The sequence below is a fragment of the Crocuta crocuta genome, unplaced genomic scaffold (genome assembly GCF_008692635.1).
Source record: "Crocuta crocuta isolate KB4526 unplaced genomic scaffold, BGI_CrCroc_1.0 scaffold18, whole genome shotgun sequence".
NCBI classification, from domain to species: domain Eukaryota; kingdom Metazoa; phylum Chordata; class Mammalia; order Carnivora; family Hyaenidae; genus Crocuta; species Crocuta crocuta.
Window position 1 is genome coordinate 4,931,789 of NW_027532589.1, and position 19,230 is coordinate 4,951,018.

Consider the following 19,230-nt stretch of genomic DNA (forward strand, 5'->3'; position numbering starts at 1 on the left):
AACTTCCAGTCACCGCTCCCCAGCCCAGCTTGCTGCCCCTAGGCCCAGCCTCACTCCAGGGCTCTCTTAGGCCCCGTGGCTATCCCCTCCCACCGCACCCCTCTGCTTCCCTTCATGGCTCCAATCTCAGCTCCAACGTCCCTCAGCACTCCGGGAGGGACCTCCCCTCCCCATCCTCCACCCCAAATGGCTGAGGTGCCGCTGCTGGCTTTTTGTGGGTCTCTCCCAAACAGGGGGCTGCTCCTCCACCCCCTGGGGTTCACTGGAGATAAATCATAAGCCCTCATGCTTTAAACTGGTGGGACATCAGTTCTCTTTCAAGGGATGGCCTTGTCCCATAGGATTTGAGGGGTCAAGTGTAGTGAGCAGTGCCAAGCGATGTTGATTATACACCCCCGACCAAAAACCAACTGCTCTCACTCTCTAATGATTGTGTATTGGCTCAACTGCGAAGTTCTGTGCTCTACTATAATGGTGCACACGGTGCCTGGCTTGCCAGGCACCATCCTGAGCCTGTGACAGGTCGCAGCTCCTTGAACCCTAACAAGGCTATGAACCAGGTGGTTACTTTTATAGTAAACTATATCATGACATGTAAATACTGTGCCCATTTTATAGTCGGGGAAACCGAAGCACACAGTGGCTAAATAACCTGCTTAAGATCACAGCAGAGGAAGTGAGGGGAGTGGGATTTGAACCCTGAGTCTCAGACACTTACTCTTTTTTTTTTTTTTAAGTTTATTTTGAGAGAGACAGAGACAGTGCAAGCCAGAGAGGGGCAGAGAGAGAGGGAGGCAGAGAATCTCAAACAGGCTCTATGCTGCTAGTGCAGAGCCCGATGTGAGGGCTCGAACCCACGAAACTGTGAGATCACAACCTGAGCTGAAGCCAAGAGTTGGACGTTTAACCGACTGAACCACCCGGACGCCCTTACTCTTAGCCACACACTATGTACTGATCCCCTTTCTTTCTCCTGCTTATCCCGATCCTGGATCCCGCTACCTTCTAACGGCTGGGCTCCCCAAGGACCTGGCATGGTTGGCAAGGACCTGGCCATCCCCAGGTGAACTCTTCTCGGGCTCCTGGTGCTGCTCCCACGCCGAGGAAGTTCTGTTTCATGTGTAACTTCACGCCCTGCTACACCTGTCCCTGAAAACCAGCAGGGCGGCACCAGGGGAACCCTTCTGGGCAGCCGTTCTTCGCAGAAGGGAAGGCCTTCCTGGTCCTTCGGCAAGGAGACAGGCCACCCCCGCACTTCCCCGCCTAACTGCGTGCCTCCCGCAGAACTCACTGCCTCCCAGCCTCCCCCAGCAGGTGCTGGGCTCCAGGGCTCCCGGCGGCTGCCCAGAGCTCTTGCCCACCCAGTGTTGGCTGCTGGCTGCCTAGATGCGCAACTGAGTGGAGATGAAGAGCCTGCTCTCAGCTCTTCTGCGAGAGACCAGGAGGCTAAAGGCCGGGGAAGGGGAGTTGCCAGCCGAGAAGGAAGGCTTGGGAAGCCTCCAGGAGTCCCCCTTCATGGACTGCCTGGCCCAGCTGCATCCACAACTCTGGGCTGCCCAGGAGGACAGAGTGCTGGTCCCCTGGGTCTGGCCGCAGCGGGTGTGGCTGGGGGCTGGGGAGGGNCCCAGCTGGTCTGGACCACGGGCTCACAGGGGTGAGGGTCACATGGGTTCCACTGAGCTGGAGAAATATGGCTGGCATTTCTAGAACCAGCCACCATGCTACTTTACAGATTCTGATCTAACTCACAGCACCTGGTGAGGAAGGCACTGCTAGCTTACTTGATGGTTAAGTAAACCAAGGCCGGGAATCGGGCCAGGACGTGACTCTTCACTGTGCCTCGGTCCCGCCCAGGCCTCTCCCTGCAGTCCCTGGGGCCTCTCCAGGCACCAGGAGGCCACGGCCTCTGGGCTCTGGGCATGCCCCGCCTATGAAGGAAGGCTCACGAGACCCAGAGCATGGGTTTGGAACAAGCCAGATCCAAGTCAGAAACCCAGCACCGCCTCTTGGTGATCTGGGAGTGACCTGGGTGCATGACTTCCCTGTGCTTAGTGGGAATGGCCACCCACTCTGCGGGACGGGGCAGGAAACACGAAAGCGCATCTGAACCGCCAGGGCTGAGTACCGGTGAACACCGAGGCGTGGCTCCCTTTTCCTTTCGGCCTTTCCCGAATAGACCAGCAGTGGTGGGGGTTGCAGTCTTGGGACTTAGGAGGGGGTGGAAGATTTCTACAGTTAAGTCAAGGGAGCTAGAGGCCATCGGACAGGAAGCAATGGTGGTCAGATTTAGGCTGGGTGGACGGGAGGTTGAATTACAAGAACACAATCTCCCTGGAGCCCAGGGCAGGTAATGAGGCAGCGTGTGGCGAGAGGCTGGGCCCGGCTGCCTGCGGTAAGTCCTTCTCCTCACTGACCCAGTGGGATTCCCAAGGCAGAGGCTGCATGTGATCCCCGCCGGGAGCCCGGCGTGCCTAACCAGGCGTGCGCTTTGCTGACCTGGCTCTTAGCAGACACGCAGAGACAAGGGTGAGCCTCTCTCTGGAGTCCCTTCAGCCCCACCCACTTCCCCTGGGTTTCATCCTTAATAGGGAAGACCAATGAGGCCCGGGTTCAGACCAATGTGCATCTCGGGGGCCCCTGAGGGTACGGTCAGGACTTCTGTGCATTCACATACGTGCAGTTGGGGGAAGAGCCAGTCCAAAGTTTCATCTGATTCCCAAAAGGCTTTGGGACCCTAATCAGGTGAGGAACCTCTACTGCTTTAAGGCTCCAATCCCAAGGTAGGAGGGAAAGGCCGAGGTCTGACCCTGCCTAGGAAGTGTGTTTTTAATGAGGCACTCTGGAAGACCAGGGTCCCACTAAGAATCAAAGGAATGCATCCTGGAGGGAACACTCGAGACCTTGGCACGCACAGAAAACTATCAGGGGTAAAGTCCAGCATTCCATTTCTCCAGCCACATGGACAACCATCCTGTCTGGGCCCAGGTAGTGGGTGCCCGGAGAGAGAATTAATTATTCTTGTTTTCTTCTTTCAGAAGGAAGGGTTGGTCCAAAACACTAGACTGTCCTCACCGGGTGCTCCTCCCTGGGTTGGGTTCGCGAGCTCTGGAATCCCGTGTGGGACACCACTAAGGGAGCTTTCCCCTCCCCTCCCCCCCCCCACCTGCCCTGAGAGTAGACTGGGGAGCTGGGGTCTGTGGGGAGTGAAGGTGGTGGGAGGAAGATGGCTCTTGGTGACTCACTGAGGCTGGTCTGGTCCTGACCTGTGCTCCTGGACTGGGTGATGCCCTGGGCCTGGGGCTGGGTATGTGCCGAGTGGCCCTGCGGTAGGGGTGGGGGGAGAGGGAAGATGACACTGCTTCCCAAGTAAGTGGGTAGCTCTCAGCATACAGGGTCCCTGTGGACAGGCGGATAGGCGGGTCCTGCAGCCCCACAGTGACACCATGTGTCACGAGGAGGAAACTGCAACAGAGGTAGGCCTAGGACCCCAACTTCCTCCCCCACAGCCTGCAGACCTAGAACTGCACCCCTGGGTGAACTCTGGTGGCTCCCGAGCAATGAAAGGGTTGGGGAGCCTGAAAGAGGAGTTAATGAGGCAGACAGAGGTTCTATTGATTGCGGAGGATTTGGCCATGAGCACAGATCCGCTTGGTCCCTCTGCAGAAAGGTAGGACCCGTGTGTTGGGGGAGGCAGAGGCAATGCGGCTCTGGGAAGGCTGGGAAAGGAGGAGAGCTTCTAGTCCCTCCAACAGGAGAACTTGGTCAGCGAGGAAGGAGCACTGGACAGGGAGTCCAGGGTCTGGTCCTAGCCTACAGCTGACCAGCATTTACTCCAGGCCAACCATGTGTGGATTAATCTCGTGTGTCTGTCTGGAGTTCCACGGATCCCAGACGCAGACATGGGCTCAAGCTGGGAGAAAAAGACAGGTGGTAGGTTTGCTGGCCTGTGTCTGCAGGTGGGGGTATTGGGGGAGGGGGGTGGGAGGGCAAGAAGGGAGAGGGAAGGGCAGCAGGGCCAGGCCAGGCTTTAAGCTTTAAATGACCTCACTGAGGGCAGGGGCCAAAGCGACCTTGCCTCCACCCAGCATCACCCCCACCACGGGGCCATAGTCCACCTTGACCTTGGCATTGAGGACAGGGCACCAGTTTTGAAGTCCAAGAAATCTGGGTTTGAATCCTAGTTTCTCCGTCTTCTAGCTGAGCCTTAGGCAAACTTCTGGGCCCCTATCGTCCCTGTTATTTTCACTCTATGAGGTCACATGGAGGAGAAGTTCTGTGACTCGTAGGGGTGCTGGGATTACATGAGCCCGTGTATATAAAAACGCCCGGCACGCAGTGGAGCTGTAGCTAAGGTTAGTCCCTGAGTATCCCCCGGCTGAGAGAGTCTACCTACTTCCTGCCTCAAATTAAGAAACCCTTGAAAACTGCAATTTTCCTGGCCGAGAGATCACCCAGGAGGCCAGGGGCTTGCGGGGAGGGTGTGGTTTATCAGCAGGGCCTGGCAGAATGGACACATAGGAAGTAAATTTCCAGAAAGCTGGGTTGTGCCAGGGCGGGACCCAGACCCGGGAGCCGGAGCAAGGGGTCTGGTGGTTCACGGGGCACAAAGTGGCAGGAAGTGGGGGAGCCCATAAATGTGGGTGTGGGACAGAGAGAAGCAAGGCCAGTCTCCTTTATCACTTCCTAATACAACACTTCCTGGCCCCTTCCTTGGGACCCCGCGAGTGGAACCCGCCCCACACCCCCCGCAAGGCCTCCGATTCCCCACGAAGACCACCTGTCACCATTCCATTCACTACCCGTCCCCAGAGTTTCCGTGGCCTCCAGGCCGAGGCCCCACCCAGAGGGCGGCCCACTGCCTTGCAGCCAGGACCCTTGGGCTGAGTGCTTACCGTTCCTGCCCGTGAGCATCTGGAGGAACTGTGGGCACCCCACTTCCACAGTCTGTCCCAGGGCAGAGGAGGGCCAGCAGCTCATGTTGTCCCACAGCCCCTCGCAACCTGCGAAGGGGAGAAGCAGCATTAGACAGGGATGGAGCGGGATTGGGGGGAGGCAAGGGCCTCCCTCCTACCCCCCACCCTGTCCCCGTCCCCAACCCCCCTGCCTGCCAAGAGTTCCCATCAGGTCCTGACCCCTTGACATCAGGAACCAATGGTGTGTAATGTGCTTTTTTAAAAATAATGCTTATTTTTGAGAGAGAGAGAGAGAGAGAGAGGTAAAGTGTGAACAAAGCAGGGGCAGAAAGGGAGACACAGAATCTAAAGCAGCTCCAGGCTCTGAGCTGTCAGCATGGAGCCTGACGTGGGGCTTGAACTCACAGACCGTGAGATCATGACCTGAGCTGAAGTCAGATACTTAACCCGCGAAGCCATCCAGGAGCCCTTAACATGCATGCCTTTTAACCTTTGGAGCCTTTGAGTCCGCCATGTACACAGCATGTGCTCCTGGTGAAGGCATGGAAGGGAGGAAGGAGCGCATGGTCTCTTGCATAAGCCTCCTAAGGGCCGGTCTGGATTTCTCTAGAGCAGAAGATGAAACACCTCTTGCCTTGCCTCAGTTTGCATTAAAGGACTGGACAGCCGTGGCCTCCATACTGACTGCACAGTCTTACCGTCTGGAGAGCTTTAAAAACATACAGACTGGGGGCGCCTGGCTGGCTTAGTCGGTTAAGCGCCCGACTGTCGCTTGGGTCATGATCTCGTGGTTCGTGGGTTCGAGCCCCGCGTCAGGCTTTGTGCTGACTGCCAGCTCAGAGCCTGGAGCCTGTTTCAGTCTGTGACTCCCTCTCTCTCTGACCCTCCCCTGCTCACGCTGTCTCTCTCTCTCTCTCCTAGAAATAAATAAAACATTAAAAAAAAATTAAAAAAAAAAACACAAAAAAAAAACCATACAGACTGGGCCCTACACCCAGGGATCCCGATCTCACTGGTGTTGGGAGGTGCCCAGGCAGAATACTGTGTTAAAACCAGCTCCCATAGCCCTCCCCTGCGTGCATCCCTTGGAAACAGGCTTTTATCTGGGCTCCGACTTCTAAAGCTAGCACCACGGCTCTGGTTCGGTGCTAGAGGGAGGTGGTCACCGGTGCTCCACACTCAGGAAGCACCCACGGTGAGGCTCCAGGGCCCCCGGCCCCATCCTTGTTTTACAAATGAAGCAATAAAGCAGTGAAGGGAAGAAGGTTCCCAGAGTCATGCAGCCCAGAAAGGCCAGGGCTGGGCATGGGCTGTCCAGCCACACTGCGCTCGGTGCCACCTCACAGGCTCTGCCCACCCGCCCTGTCTCCTCGGGGCACCGACCCCAGCCTCCTAGAGGAACTCAGGCTGATGGACAGGCTGGGGAAGCTGGAGAGAGGCCAGGAGGTGGGGAGAGGCCGAGGGTGGGGCCGGGCCAGGAGGGAAAGGGAGAGGATGTGGAGAGCTGGGCTGAAGGCCGATGGGGTTCACCTCTTGCGGGGGTGGGGGGGGGAGGGCAACCCCCAGAGGGATCAGGGGGAAGAGAGGAAGGGAGAGCCCTCCCTCCAGGAGCCCAGGCCTGAGGTCAGGATGCCTGGCTAGGGGCTCTGGAGGCAGAGAAGTCCCCGAAGTGACAGATAGGCTGTGACCCCCCGCAAGGGAGCTGGTGCAGAACGAGAGAGCGTGGGCACAGAGGCAGAGGGCTTGGACCGGGCTTGCGCAGGACAGCAGAGGCACATCAGGACTGAGGACCGGGGTCTGTGTCATTCAAGGAATGCTGCAGAGGAGCAGCCCCTTGGATGTGCCTAGACCCTCACCCCGATTCTCACAGTGAAGCCGAGCAGCTGAGATGTCCATCAGAACCCCCTACCTCCCCACCCCCGACCAGCACCCGGAGAAAGGTTCCACTGCCATTGAGGCAGCCAGTCGTCCAGATTCCAGCTGTGAGCGCTGCTCGCCAGACCTGAGCAGGGTCCCCCGGAGCTTGCAGCCCCTCCCCCGTCCACCCACACCCCTGCCCCGTGGCTCTGGCCTCCCCAGATGCCCCCTGGACAGCCGCACAGTGCTGGGAAGGCCCGTAACAGACGCCCCTCTGTGTCTGTCTGCTTTGAGGTTTTCCGGCATCTGGTGTCCAGAGGATGAGGCTGACCTGGAACTCTCCGCAGGGCAGCAGATGCCTCATTTACAAGGAGACACATCTCTTGTACCGGAAACAGTTGGGGCATTTCCCGGCTGTGGAGAGTTCAGGGGCCTCTTTCCTCACTTTGAGGGAAATGGATTCAGGGCTGGGCCCGGCCAGGTCACCCAGAGCACCGGCCACACTTCCTGCCCAGGAGGCTGGACGACCTACGTCCCGAGGGCCACGCCATCTGCAAGCGTCCCGCCCAGGTCATGCTGGGCAAGGCCCACAGGGACACTGCTCCGGTGCTGGCAGAAGACAGCGGGGGAGTGGCTGGTGGCAAGGTGGGAGCGGTCTCCCCTCAAGGTGAGTGGGGTCCCCCTGACAGCTGGGCCCCTTCAGATCAGCCCTGAAGACAGAAGAGCAGGGGACGGGGCCCCCCAGGCTGGCACTGGCCATGTATCTGACATTGTGGACCCTGCAGGGGTTGGGTAAGGTCACTGCCCCACAGTGTTCCAGTTCCAAGAGGCAGAGTGACATGTGCCGGGGGTACAGAGTGGGCGAAGGGGGGGCTAGGACCCCACCCTCCAGGCTGAGCCTCGGTGGTAGCAGAGAGCCAATGCTACCTGGACATGGCGTTGCTCGTGTCTGGAGCCCTGTGGCATGGCTGTGACACGGCCGTGGTCTCTCCCAGCCTCGGCCTCGCCGTCTGGGGAGAGACCAGTTGCTCCCAGTGTGAGAAGCACATCCTCAGCGGCATGCTCCTTTAGCTGGTATATGGCTGAATGCTTTTCATTTTAATAGCGCTGCATTTTTAAAAAATATTTATTTAGTTTTTGAGACAGAGACAGAGTGTGAGCCGGGGAGGGGCAGAGAGGGAGGGAGGGAGACACAGAATCTGAAACAGGCTCCAGGCTAGGAGGTGTCAGCACAGAGCCCGACGCGGGGCTTGAACTCACGAACCGCGAGGTCATGACCTGAGCCGAGGTCAGATGTTTAACCGACTGAGTCCCCCCAGGCGCCCCGCTCCACGTTTTTTTGAGAGAATTTAATATGTATTAAAAAGTTATAGAGCCGGCCTCTCGCATCTATGATTTTATAGCTATTATCGTTTAGGCTAAGTTAAAAAATAACAGCCAGTTGAAGAAAAGGGAGCCCTCGTACACCATTGGCAAGAATGCAAACTGGTGCAGCCACTGTGGAACACGGTATGGAGGGTCCTCAAAAAATAAGAATGGGACTGCCGTGATCTAGCAATCCCACTTCCGGGGTTATGGCCAAAGGGAATGAAATCAGGATCTCACAGAGATATGGGACCCAAGTCTCACCCTCACTGCGGCATTATTTACAACAGCCACTGTGTGCAAACAGCCTAAGCAACCACCGAACGATGAACGGATCAGGAAAATTACCGGGAGATACTGTTCAGCCTCAAAAGAGAAAGGAACGCTAACTCGTGACAGCAGGGCTGAACTGGGAGGGCACCACGCTGAGTAAACTGAGTCAGATGCCGACGGACACATGCTGCGTCATCTCCCTCATGTGCAGCCTGCAAGGTTTGAGCTCACAGGAGCAGAAAGGGGAATGGTCACCCCAGGCTGGGGGCTGGGCAGGCAGGGAGAGGTTGGTCACAGGGCACAGAGCTGCAGGATGCAGGGTGAGTAAGTCTGAGATCTAACGTACAGCATGATGGAGGGAAAAAGTCAATCGATTTCAAGAGGAAAGATTAAGGACATCGGTACAGGTGGTGTGCGGCTGCAGCTGGGCTCCAGGGATGGTGGCCAGGCGAGCGGGGTGGCTCAGTGTGGCCTCCCGCCCCAGTCCCCACCAGGCTCCTGCTCTGAGGGGGGGGCGGAAAGGCCTGCAGAGGTGGAGCAGGGATGGGAGGGAGGGAAAGCATCCTGGCATGAGGCTCCTTCTGGAGTGTTCCGGTGGGGAAGGGACAAACCCCCTCACTCAGGTTGCTGCGGATGCCTGGGTAGTTTTAAATCTTAAGCCCCAGCGCTTGCTGCCTGAGTCGGAGGTTGGGGGGTGGTGTCCAATGAGATAAGGGCCGGGGGAGCTTGGAATATGGGGGCTCCTGTGACAGACCCAGTAGGCAGGGTTCAAATGCATATAAATTCGCGGCTGCCGGGGCAAGCAGGGCTCAGGGGAGGGTGAGGGGGGAACCTCTCAGTTCTCCGTCATCTCTGATGGTCACTGTCGCCACTGACTGAGGGATGGGATGGAAGGTTGGGGAAGTTTACGTGGGGAGACAAGAAAAGACAAGGTTGGATCACAAGTGCCGTCTGGGGGAGCAGGGGGTGCCCGCTGAGTGCCCACGGCCCCAGAGGACGGCAGAGGGATCCTGAGTCGAAGTGGTGTTGAGGGGAGACAGAGATAGCTTGGATCCAGATCTACCCTGGGCATGCCACTTAACCTCTATGGGCCTCAGTTTCCTCATCTATAAAATGGGCCTAGTAACATCCCCCCAGGATTTGAGTGTGGATTAAACGACTTGTGTGCAGGAGAATATTTTCTGATCTGTTCATCTCCATCCTGTTTTTTTCCTCAGGGTATTTTCCCCCCTTTTTTGGTCCCTCTTCCTCAGACTACTCGTTCATATTCTCAGAGGTGGGCATGAAAACTTAAAATCTTCCTGGCTTGGGTTTCCAAAGGGTATGTGGGGTGGGAGCNGGCAAGAATTCTGGTGTAAACAAATGCTTAGGAGAAAACAGAAAAGGAGCGAGACTTCCCTCAGACTTGGAAGACAAGGAGGGCAAGCAATGAGCCGGACGGATAAGGTTCCAGAAAGAGGCATAAGTACCCTGCTGCCACCAGGCCCAGATGGTGGGATAGCTCACAGGATGAAGGGCTGTGGGGACATGTCTAGAGCAGGACCACAGACAGCCTCGCGGCGCCCACAGAAGCCTATCGGCCACCAGCCTGTGCGGCAAAGTTCAAGACCACACTGGCTCCCCCAGGTACCACGGCTCCACGTGAATCTCTGGTCCCCTGGGCGGGCTGTGCGGAAGATGCAGAAAATATCCAGGCTATGGTTTCTCCACCCCAGGAGGATGGAGTCAGAATCAAACTTACGAAACTGAGAAAGTTCCATTTTGGCCACTGGAGCTGATAGACAAAGCCTGGTCGCCTGTACACTCGTGAAGCCCCTGGCACGGCGCCAAGCCCAGAGCTCCCTCTGTCCTGCCTCCTGGTCCTGACTCCCTGCCCCACCCCCTCCCCCCACAGGAGAGTGGCCCAGAGGCAGTTCTGGCAATGGGGGCGGGGGCTGCAATCTAGGCACAGGTGATTGCAGAGGACGGGACAGCGGCTGCGGCATCTCTACATCCCTGCCCAGCCCGTGCCTGGCATAGAGCCCAGCCCTCTGCTAACTGCTCATCTGCCCTGCGTCCCACCAGACAGGAGCATCCATCCTCCAGTCCTTGATTTATTTATAAATGAGTGCAGATGGCCTGATGATAACCTCGGGGTATTTCAGGAGCCATGTGTCAGGGCCCTGGTGCCATGGGGCCAGGACCAAGCCAGACCGCCCAGGGCCACGCTGAGATGGGCACTGGGTCCTCTGTGCCTCCATGTCCCGCCCCCAGCCGCTCACCATGCAGGCTAATGGAGGTCACCACGTCACCCGAGTTCCCCCTCGCCTTCCTCCTGGTCCTCCCCTGGCTTCTGCTCACCGCCATTCACCCTCCCTCCTCCCCAAGACCCCTTGGGAGTTCAGGGGCTTCTGCAATGTCTGTTCCCTGGCTTCCTCGCGCCCCATCCCTAGGCCATCCAAGGAGCAACCTGGTGAGGTTTCCTTGCCTTTGCCAATGAGCTGATCTATAGTACTTAGGTCAAGAAAGGTGTAGCCCTCCTGGTGATGGCTGGACCACACACAGACACGGTCAGGATGGGGTCAGAGGGATGGAAGTCCCAGGCGGCAAGGGCGTTTCAAAGCACAGCACAGGAGGAACTGCTAAATGGTCTGGGGCAGAGAGGGGGTGGCTTCTCTTTAAACCATGAAGCGTAAGCCATTCCACAGGATGCACTGTGTTGGGAGTAGTGAGCTCCCCACTGCTAAAAGTATTCAAGTAAAGAGGGGCATGGAATTAGCCGACTGGGAGATGCTTCGGATGTGGTATGGAGACTGCTCTTTAGCTTGGAGCCTGAGGCTGAAGGGTGCTTTCCTGGATCGGGCTGGTGCCTCCCCCTCCAGGGGGCCAGCTGGAGACGAGCCTCTGAGCACTGTATGCTGAGCCCTTCCCCTCCTGGGCACTGTGTAAACTGTATCCTGCCCCACAGAACCCCCCTCACCTGGCAGAGAGCGCTTTGTTTCATGTCACTTCTCACATTAAGTAAAGATTAATTGACATCAACAGTCTGTCTTCTTTGTTTCTAATTTCTAATTTCTTTTTTGTTGTTGTTTATTTTTGAGAAAGAGAGTGCAAGCAAAGGAGAATCAGAGAGAGAGGGGACAGAAGGTCGAAAACAGGCTCCATGCTGACAGCAGCAAGCCTGATGCGGGGCTGGAGCCCACGAACCCATGAGATTATGACCTGAGCCAAAGTCTGATGAACCACCCAGGAGCCCCCCCCTTTTCTAACTTTAGTCATTTATTATTTTCTTTTTTATATTTTTTGATGTTTATTTATTTTTGAGAGAGAGAGAGAGTGACAGAGCACGAATGGGGGAGAGGAAGAGAAAGAGGGGGACACAGAATCCGAAGCAGCCTCCAGACTGAGCTGTCAGCACAGAGCCCGACATGGGGCTTAGACTCACAAACCGCGAGATCATGACCTGAGCCAAAGTCAGATGCTCAACTGACTGAGCCACCTAGGTGCCCCAGTCATTTATTATTTTTGAGAGAAAGAGTGTGTGCAAGTCGGAGAGGAGCAGAGAAAGGAGAAAGAGAGAATCCCAGGCAGAGCCTGATGCGGGGCTCGAACTCACAGACCACGAGATCATGACCTGAGCTGAAGTTGGATGCTTAACCAATTGAGCCACCCAGGTGCCNTTGGGCTGAGAGTCCTGTTTCAAATCTGGGTGATCCTGAGCCTCTCAGACCCTCAATTTCCTCATCTGTGAAATGGGCTTAATAATGGTGCTTAATATACAGGTTAAAAATTAAAAAAAAAAAACTGAAATGTTACAGGAACATACACCAAGGAAAGAAGGGGGGTGGGGGGGGAGGAAGGTGAGCTGTGGGCAGGGTGGGTGTGTCCCTGTGCTGGGGGAGGGGATTTGGCTGCCGAAAACCATCAGGAACCAGGAACATTTGTGAGAGAAAACTGCATCAAAAGCCAGCGCGTGAAGCCAGGGCATGTAAGATGCTGATACAATGTGATCAAACCTGGAAAAACATTGTGCTCAGTGGAGGAAAGCAGACACAAAAGGCAGACAGTGGATGATTCCCTTTAAAAATTGAGGGCCAGCAAATCCACAGAGACCGAAAGTAGATCGGTGGCTGCCAGGGGCAGGGGAGAGGGGCGGTAAGGAGTGATTACTTACAGATCAAGGGGCTTTATTTTGAGCGATGAAACGTTGTGGAAGTAGAGGGGTGCTTGGCTGCACGGCTTTGTGAGCGTGCCGAATGCCACGGAATTGTTTGCTCTATGATGGTTAAGTTGTTTTGTGAGTTTCACCTCGTTACCCCCTCAGCCTCAGCCGTTCCCGAAAGAAGTCAGCCTGTCCCTCATGCCCATGTTCTTGAGGAGCGGGTAACCGGCTGGCAGAGACAAGAAGAAAAAGGGAACGACACATCCCCACTCTGAAGGCAAGGACACTGAGGTGTGGGGAGGATTAGTGTCTCGCTCAAGGTCACACGGCCCCTAAGTGACAGAGGAACGCACATGCCCAGGTCCTTCTGATCGCCAAGCCCACACCTTTCTTGCCACCACACCGACTCTCCGGAACATTCTTCCCTGTGAAGAGCCAAAGCCCTCCCACTTGCCAGCTCTGCGGGGGTATCTGCTTCTGTAAACAGAGCAATAAATAGCCCGGGAGAGCAGCCCATGCAGCTATTAGGGTGACCCTGAAACGTTCCCACAAAATGCTGGGAAGGCCTTGGCCGCCTAACCCGGAATAGCTGAAGAGTTAATTTTTTATTTGTGATAAGTGTGCCGGGCTCGGTGACAGCGTCGTGAGTGGCATTTCCTGTGACTCGTCTGGCGATCAAATATTAACCTCCTCCCCCGGGGAGGACTGGGCAGCTTAACCATTAACCCTGTGCCCCCCGCTCCAACAGAGAGTCTGCCGGCCCCTCCCTCCTCGGGCCTCAGGATAGAGTCTTACTGGGGACGGAAGTCCCGTGGGCCTGTGGGCCTGGGGACGGGGACAGTGTTGGGAGCTGGGCTAGGCTAGCGTGTAGGTGGCCAGCCTTGGGCTTGCCTGGTTCTGACTGGACACCCCTGCCCAGCGGCTCACCGCCCCCCCCACTTTCGCTATTTCTCCTCTCCTCCCGTCTTTGCGGGAATACTTCACCCCCGGCCACACATTCCTTCCAGACTCTGGGATGGATGACACGCTCTGTGTTCTCAATCTCTCCACCGAGCAGGCCTGAAGACTTTTCTAGAAGGTCCACCGCTCAGACATCTTAGGCCTCCAGGCCTTTTAAACCCGGCTTTCCAAGCAACAGATCCCTTTTCCTAAATGACAAGTAGAAGCCCAACTCACAAAACAGATTGTCCTGGCCTGATCCCGGTGTGGAGGCTGGTGGCCGTGGCCTTGGTGAAGAGGGGGCTTCGGGAGGAGCCCAGCTGCCTCCTCGGACACCTGCCAGGCCTTGCCGATTGGTCCCAAATATTGCCAACCCAGTGCAGCCTTTTTCTCACGTGAAGTGGGTGAGGTGCAGACCCGGGAGGTGTGTTCAGGGCCTCAGCCACGGCTCCCCAGGGAGTTAGAGGCAGAGCGAGGGCGGGAGTCTCCAGTGAGCTTTTGTGGACCGGATGTGCCATTAGGACCCCCGGGGAGCCCTCAGGAGAGATGACCAGATCTGCTCTAGATGGGTCCCCCAGACCCAGAGTACAGGCACCTTCACAGCCTCCCCAGCACTGGGAGTGCGAGGTGGGCGTCCACAGGGTGGGTGGGTGCGGAGCCTCCCACGGCGAGGCTGGGCAGCAGGTGGACACAGGGCCCGGTGGAGCCTGCCCAGCCGCGGCAGAGGCCAGCCTGCCAGCACCCAGCAGCAGGGCCCGGAAAGGGGGTCCCCACTACGAGATCCCGGCCTTCCCATATGGCCAACAGCACCATCAGGTCATAAGATTATATCCCCATTTTTAAACAGGCAAGTTGAGGGGCCCCATGGTGGCTTAGTCAGTTCAGTGTCTGACTCTCGGTTTTAGCTCAGGTCACAATCTCACAGTTGGTGAGTTCGAGCCCCGCGTTGGGCTCTGCGCTGACAGTGCAGAACCTCCTTGGAATTCTCTCTCTTTCTCCCTCTCTCTCTGCCCCGCCCCCACTCTCACTGTGTCTCTGTTTCTCTCAAAATAAATAAACTTTAAAAAGTTGAGGGGGCGCCTGGGTGGCTCAGTCAGTTAAGCATTGGACTTTGGCTCAGGCCATGATCTCACGGTTCATGAGTTCGAGCCCCACCTCAGGCGAGCTCGAGCCCCACTTTGGGTGAGCCCCCCTTCTTTATCTCTCCCTCTCTCTGTTTCCTTCTCTCTGCCCCTTACACACTTGCACCTTGTCTCTCTCAAAAAAATAACAAAAAATAAATAAAATGGGCAAGTTGAGGAGTGGAGGGGTGAGCCCCCTGCCTCACCCAAGACCACAGAGAGGAAGCAGTAGCACTGAGACCCTGGCTGCTCCATCTGCCCCCCAGCCTGGTGCTCGCTCTGGTGCTCAGCTCCCAGTCAACCACCTCCTCCCGCTGTTACAGGGGCAAATCCACCCTCGAGGTGCAGAAGCCGACAGGAACTCTGGGGCACCCAGAATGTCAAGCAAGAGGCCCAGCCGGGGGGGTGGGTCACTCAGGGCCCGAGTGCAGCTGGCAGAGCAGCTCACTGCTTCTTATGGGAGGCGCCGGGTGGATAGGGGCTCACCTCTCTGCTCCCAGGTCAGGCTCCAGAGAGCACCCCTCCGTGAGCGGCCTGGGTTACCCCGCTCACTTCAGCTAGTGTGTGACGAGCTGGTCAGGGTGGGGGCCACCCATGTCCCCTGGGGGGTCCTCAGCTCTTGGAAGGCTCCATCTCATCTCCCACTCTCTCCTCGGGCCAGCTCTTTTGTCTTCTCCTCTCTCCCTGCTCTCAGCCGAGTATCTGCACTCACTCATTCACTCAGTCAGTCGGTCAACAAACACGCAGTGAGTACCAGATCTGTGTAAGCCCTGTGGACCACACGGCACCGGGGAGGAAAGCGACACAGTGTAGCAAATACCGTGCAGTGCAGGGCGGAGGTGTCAGGAGGGGGAGGAGCAGCGGGGTGGTGGCGGGAACTGTTCCCGAAAGAGTCTAAAACGCAGAGTGGTTGGCCGAGTGAGGAAGAGGGAATGGTGTTGTAGCAGAGGGATCGCACGTGCAAAGGCTGGGAGGCACAGAGAAACCCACGCTGTCGTGAAGTGGGAAGCAACTTGGTTGAGCCAAGAGAACACGTTTGGAGTGGAGGCAGGGACCAGGGCCAAGCCAGACGCTGGACCTCATCCTGGGGTGAAGGGCAGTGGGACACTGTAAACACACCTGACGCTAATTTTTAAAATAAGTGTCCCTTACTGCTCAGTGTGAGCGGGGGCTCACCGTACCCCTCCCAGAGGCCTGGGGTCTCACGGCTGTATCTCTCAGAGCTGAACGAAAAGCCCCGGCCTGGTCACTGGAATCTGAGGCTTCACACTGGGCACACGCAGGCAGACCTTGTTTCCTGCCATTCCTGACAGTTTCTAGGGTAGCAGCGGGGCTCGAGGTATCAGGAGGCTGAGGGTCCATGGCACCCCCCACCCCCACCCCGCCAGGGAGCAGCCAAGGCACAGTCCGCCTCCCAATGCAGCTTTCATAGCCAGCAGAGGGGACAGGAAGGCTGGAACTCTGGGAGCGGGCCATCCTGCCCCTGCCTGGCATGCAGAGCGGGCGAATTGGTTAAAGCACATGGCAACTTCCAGACTGCTTGGCCCCACTGGTTTTCCTCCGGCCTCTGGCTGCCCCTGATGGTGCCTTCCCCGGGGTCTTGAGGTCCCCTCCTGGGCACCTCTTCTCCTCTCTCACACCCTCACCTCGAGCAACCTTGGCCCCTGTCACCTGCACAGCCCCGGCCCCTCCTCTGAAGTCTCACTCGCCGTGGCTGACACTCATCTCCCGATCTTTGTCTCTACTGCCCAGAAGACCTGGTCGTCCTTGGCCCCGCCTTCGCGCTGCTCAGGTGGAACCTTTGGGGGTTACCCTAGACACATGCTGTCCCACCTTGCCCCTGAGCAAAGTCACCCCCACGTCCTGTCTGGGTTACCATCTAAACTGGTCTTGCGTGTGGCCATTCCTTTCCACCTCCACCTCCCTCGGGAGCAGACCTTGCTCATATCTCCTTTGTCTACCTTTTTGGCACACACTAACCTCATTTTCTTTCTTTCTTTCTTTCTTTCTTTCTTTCTTTCTTTCTTTCTTTCTGTCTGTCTGTCTGTCTGTCTTAATTTATTTTGAGAGGGAGAGAAAGTGTGAGTGGGGGAGGGGCAGAGAGAGAGAGAAAGAGGGAATCCCAAGTGACCCCACACTGTCAGTGAGGAGCCCCGCGTGCGTCTCGAACCCACAAATGGAGAGATCATGACCTGTGCCAAAGTCAGATGCTTAACCGACTGAGCCCCCCAGGTGCCCCTCCCCAGCCTCATTTTCAAACGCTAGCCCCTGAATCCCTTTGTCTGAAGCCTTTCTCCAGTCACTGGAGCCCACTTTCCCCCCAAGTTCAGCAGGCTGGAAGTGCAAGGGAATCTATGCCCCTTCCCCATAAACTGCCCACGTTCTGACTGGTGTGGTGTTGGTGGATAATACCCCAGCTTCTGTGCCACTCTGAGGTGCAATCTGTGCCGGCTCCTAAAATCCCCTAAGGGAGCCACACTCCCGCCCCAGCATGAATTGCCAGTTATCACCCTTGAAAAGCGTTCTGACCCTTTGCCCTATTTGGAAGGCACTACACCCCTTCCTCACTCTGTTCACCCCTGTCCCTCAGTATCCAGTGGTGGCAAATGCTGCCAACTTGAACGGCTTAGGAAAGGACAGGAAACTGTCTTCAGGTGAGCAGTGCTTACGAAGCACCTGTTAAAGTTCTTGCTGTTCTAGGGCTTAGTCGGTGGCTTAGTCGGTGAAGTGTCCGACTCTTGACTTTCTGCCCAGGTCATGAGCTCATGGTCCGTGAGATCCAGTCCTGCGTCGGGCTTTGCATGGACAGCACAGGGCCCACTTGAGATCCTCTCCCTCTCTCTCTCTGCCCTCCTCCAAGAGAAGGCACATGTGCATGAGGGCGCTCACTCTCTCAAAATAAATTAACATTAAAAAACAAACCAGAAGGTGGACATCACATACAAAAATTAACTCAAAATGGACCAAGGTCCTAAATGTAAGAGCTAAAACTATAACCAAATCTTAGGTTAAAACATATGGGAAAATCTTTGTGAGATTAAATTTAGCAATCGTTTATTGGATACGACATCAAAAACACAGACAACAAAAGTAAAAACTAGATGCGCTGAACTATATCAAACCTAAAACCTTCTGTGCATCAAAGGACACAAGCAACAGAATGAAAAGGCATCCTGCACGATGGGTGAGATTATGTACAAATCATACAACTGATAAAGGGATAAGACCCATAATATATAAGGAATTCCTACAATTCACCAGCAAAAAAGCCACAAAACCCTTTTTTAAATGGGCAAAGGACTTCAATAAACATTTCTCTAAAGAATATATACAAAAGACAGACGCTCACGTAAAAAGATGCTCCACATCATTAATCATTAGGCAAATGCGGATCAAAACAATGATGAGATATCACCGCACACCCGTTAGGATGGCTATCATCAAAAATCAGCCAGGTAACAAGTGTTGGTGAAGATGTGGAGAAATTGGATCTCATGTGCACTGCTGGTGAGAACATGAGACAGTACGGTCACCATGGAAAACCCAGTACGCGGGACCCGAGGACAATGAAAACTAGAATTGCCACACACTCCTGCAGTATCACTGCTGGGTGAAAGAACTGGAAGCAGAAGGGGCACATGGGTGGCTCAGTTGGTTAAGCGTCCGACTTTGGCTCAGGTCATGATCTCACAGTTCGTGAGTTCGATCCCCGCGTCAGGCTCTGTGCTCAGAGCCGGGAGCCTGCTTGGGATTCTGTGTCTCCTTCTCTCTCTGCCCCTCCCCTGTTCACTCTCTCTCTCCCTCTCTCTCTCTTTAGCTCTCTCTCAAAATAAATAAACATTGAAAAAAAAAAAAGAATTGAAAGCCGAAACTTGAAGAGATAGATACTTGCACACTCATGTTCACAGTAGCATTATTCGCCGTAGATAAAAGATGGAAACAAGTCAAGTGTCCTTTCAGGAATGAATGGATAAACAAAATGGGGAAATGCCGCTAGAGGCTACAACCTTGATGAACCTTGAGGACATTATGCTAAGTGAAATAAGCCAATCGCAAAAAGACAAACAGCTGTATGATTCCACTTACGTTTGATACCTAGAGTACTCAAATTCATGGAAACAGAGAGTAGAATGGTGGCTGTCAGGAGCTAAGGGAAGGGAGAGGAAGGAAGTTGTTGTTTTAATGAGTACAGAGTTTCTGTTTTGCACGATGAAACATTTTGGAGACTGGAAGCCCGACATGGTGAATGTACTTAACCTGCCGCACTGTACCTTTAGAAATGGTTAAGATGGTAAATTTCATGTTATGTGTTTCTCACTAAACTTTAAAACTTTAAGTTTATAAATGATTAAGATAGTAAATTTTATGTTATATGTATTTTACCACAATTAAAAAGAAAAAAGAAAACACTGACAACACCAAATGCTGGCGAGGATGTGGAGAAACAAGAAGTCTCATTCGTCGCTCACAGAAAGCAAAACTGCATGGCCGTTTTGGCAGACGCTTGGCAGTTTCTCACAAAACTGAACGTGCTCTTACCATATGAGCCAGAAGTCAAGCTCTTTGGTATTGATCCAAGTGAGTTGAACACTTATGTCCATGCATAGCGGCTTCCTTTATA

At 55.3% G+C, this 19,230-nt stretch overlaps 1 protein-coding gene and 1 non-coding gene across 2 annotated transcripts in view; one reads left to right on the forward strand and one right to left on the reverse strand.

Moving 5' to 3' along the window:
- Positions 1 to 19,230, reverse strand: part of SCTR (secretin receptor) — a 94,987-nt gene that overhangs the window by 32,019 nt on the left and 43,738 nt on the right. Inside the window, exon 4 of the mRNA XM_077779609.1 lies at positions 4,893 to 5,000. Within this exon, the coding sequence (XP_077635735.1) occupies positions 4,893 to 5,000 (108 nt within the window). The remainder of the gene's footprint in view (positions 1 to 4,892; positions 5,001 to 19,230) is intronic.
- On the forward strand, positions 5,648 to 5,732 carry TRNAD-GUC (transfer RNA aspartic acid (anticodon GUC)). The gene has a single exon. It is a non-coding gene; the product is annotated as a tRNA-Asp (tRNA).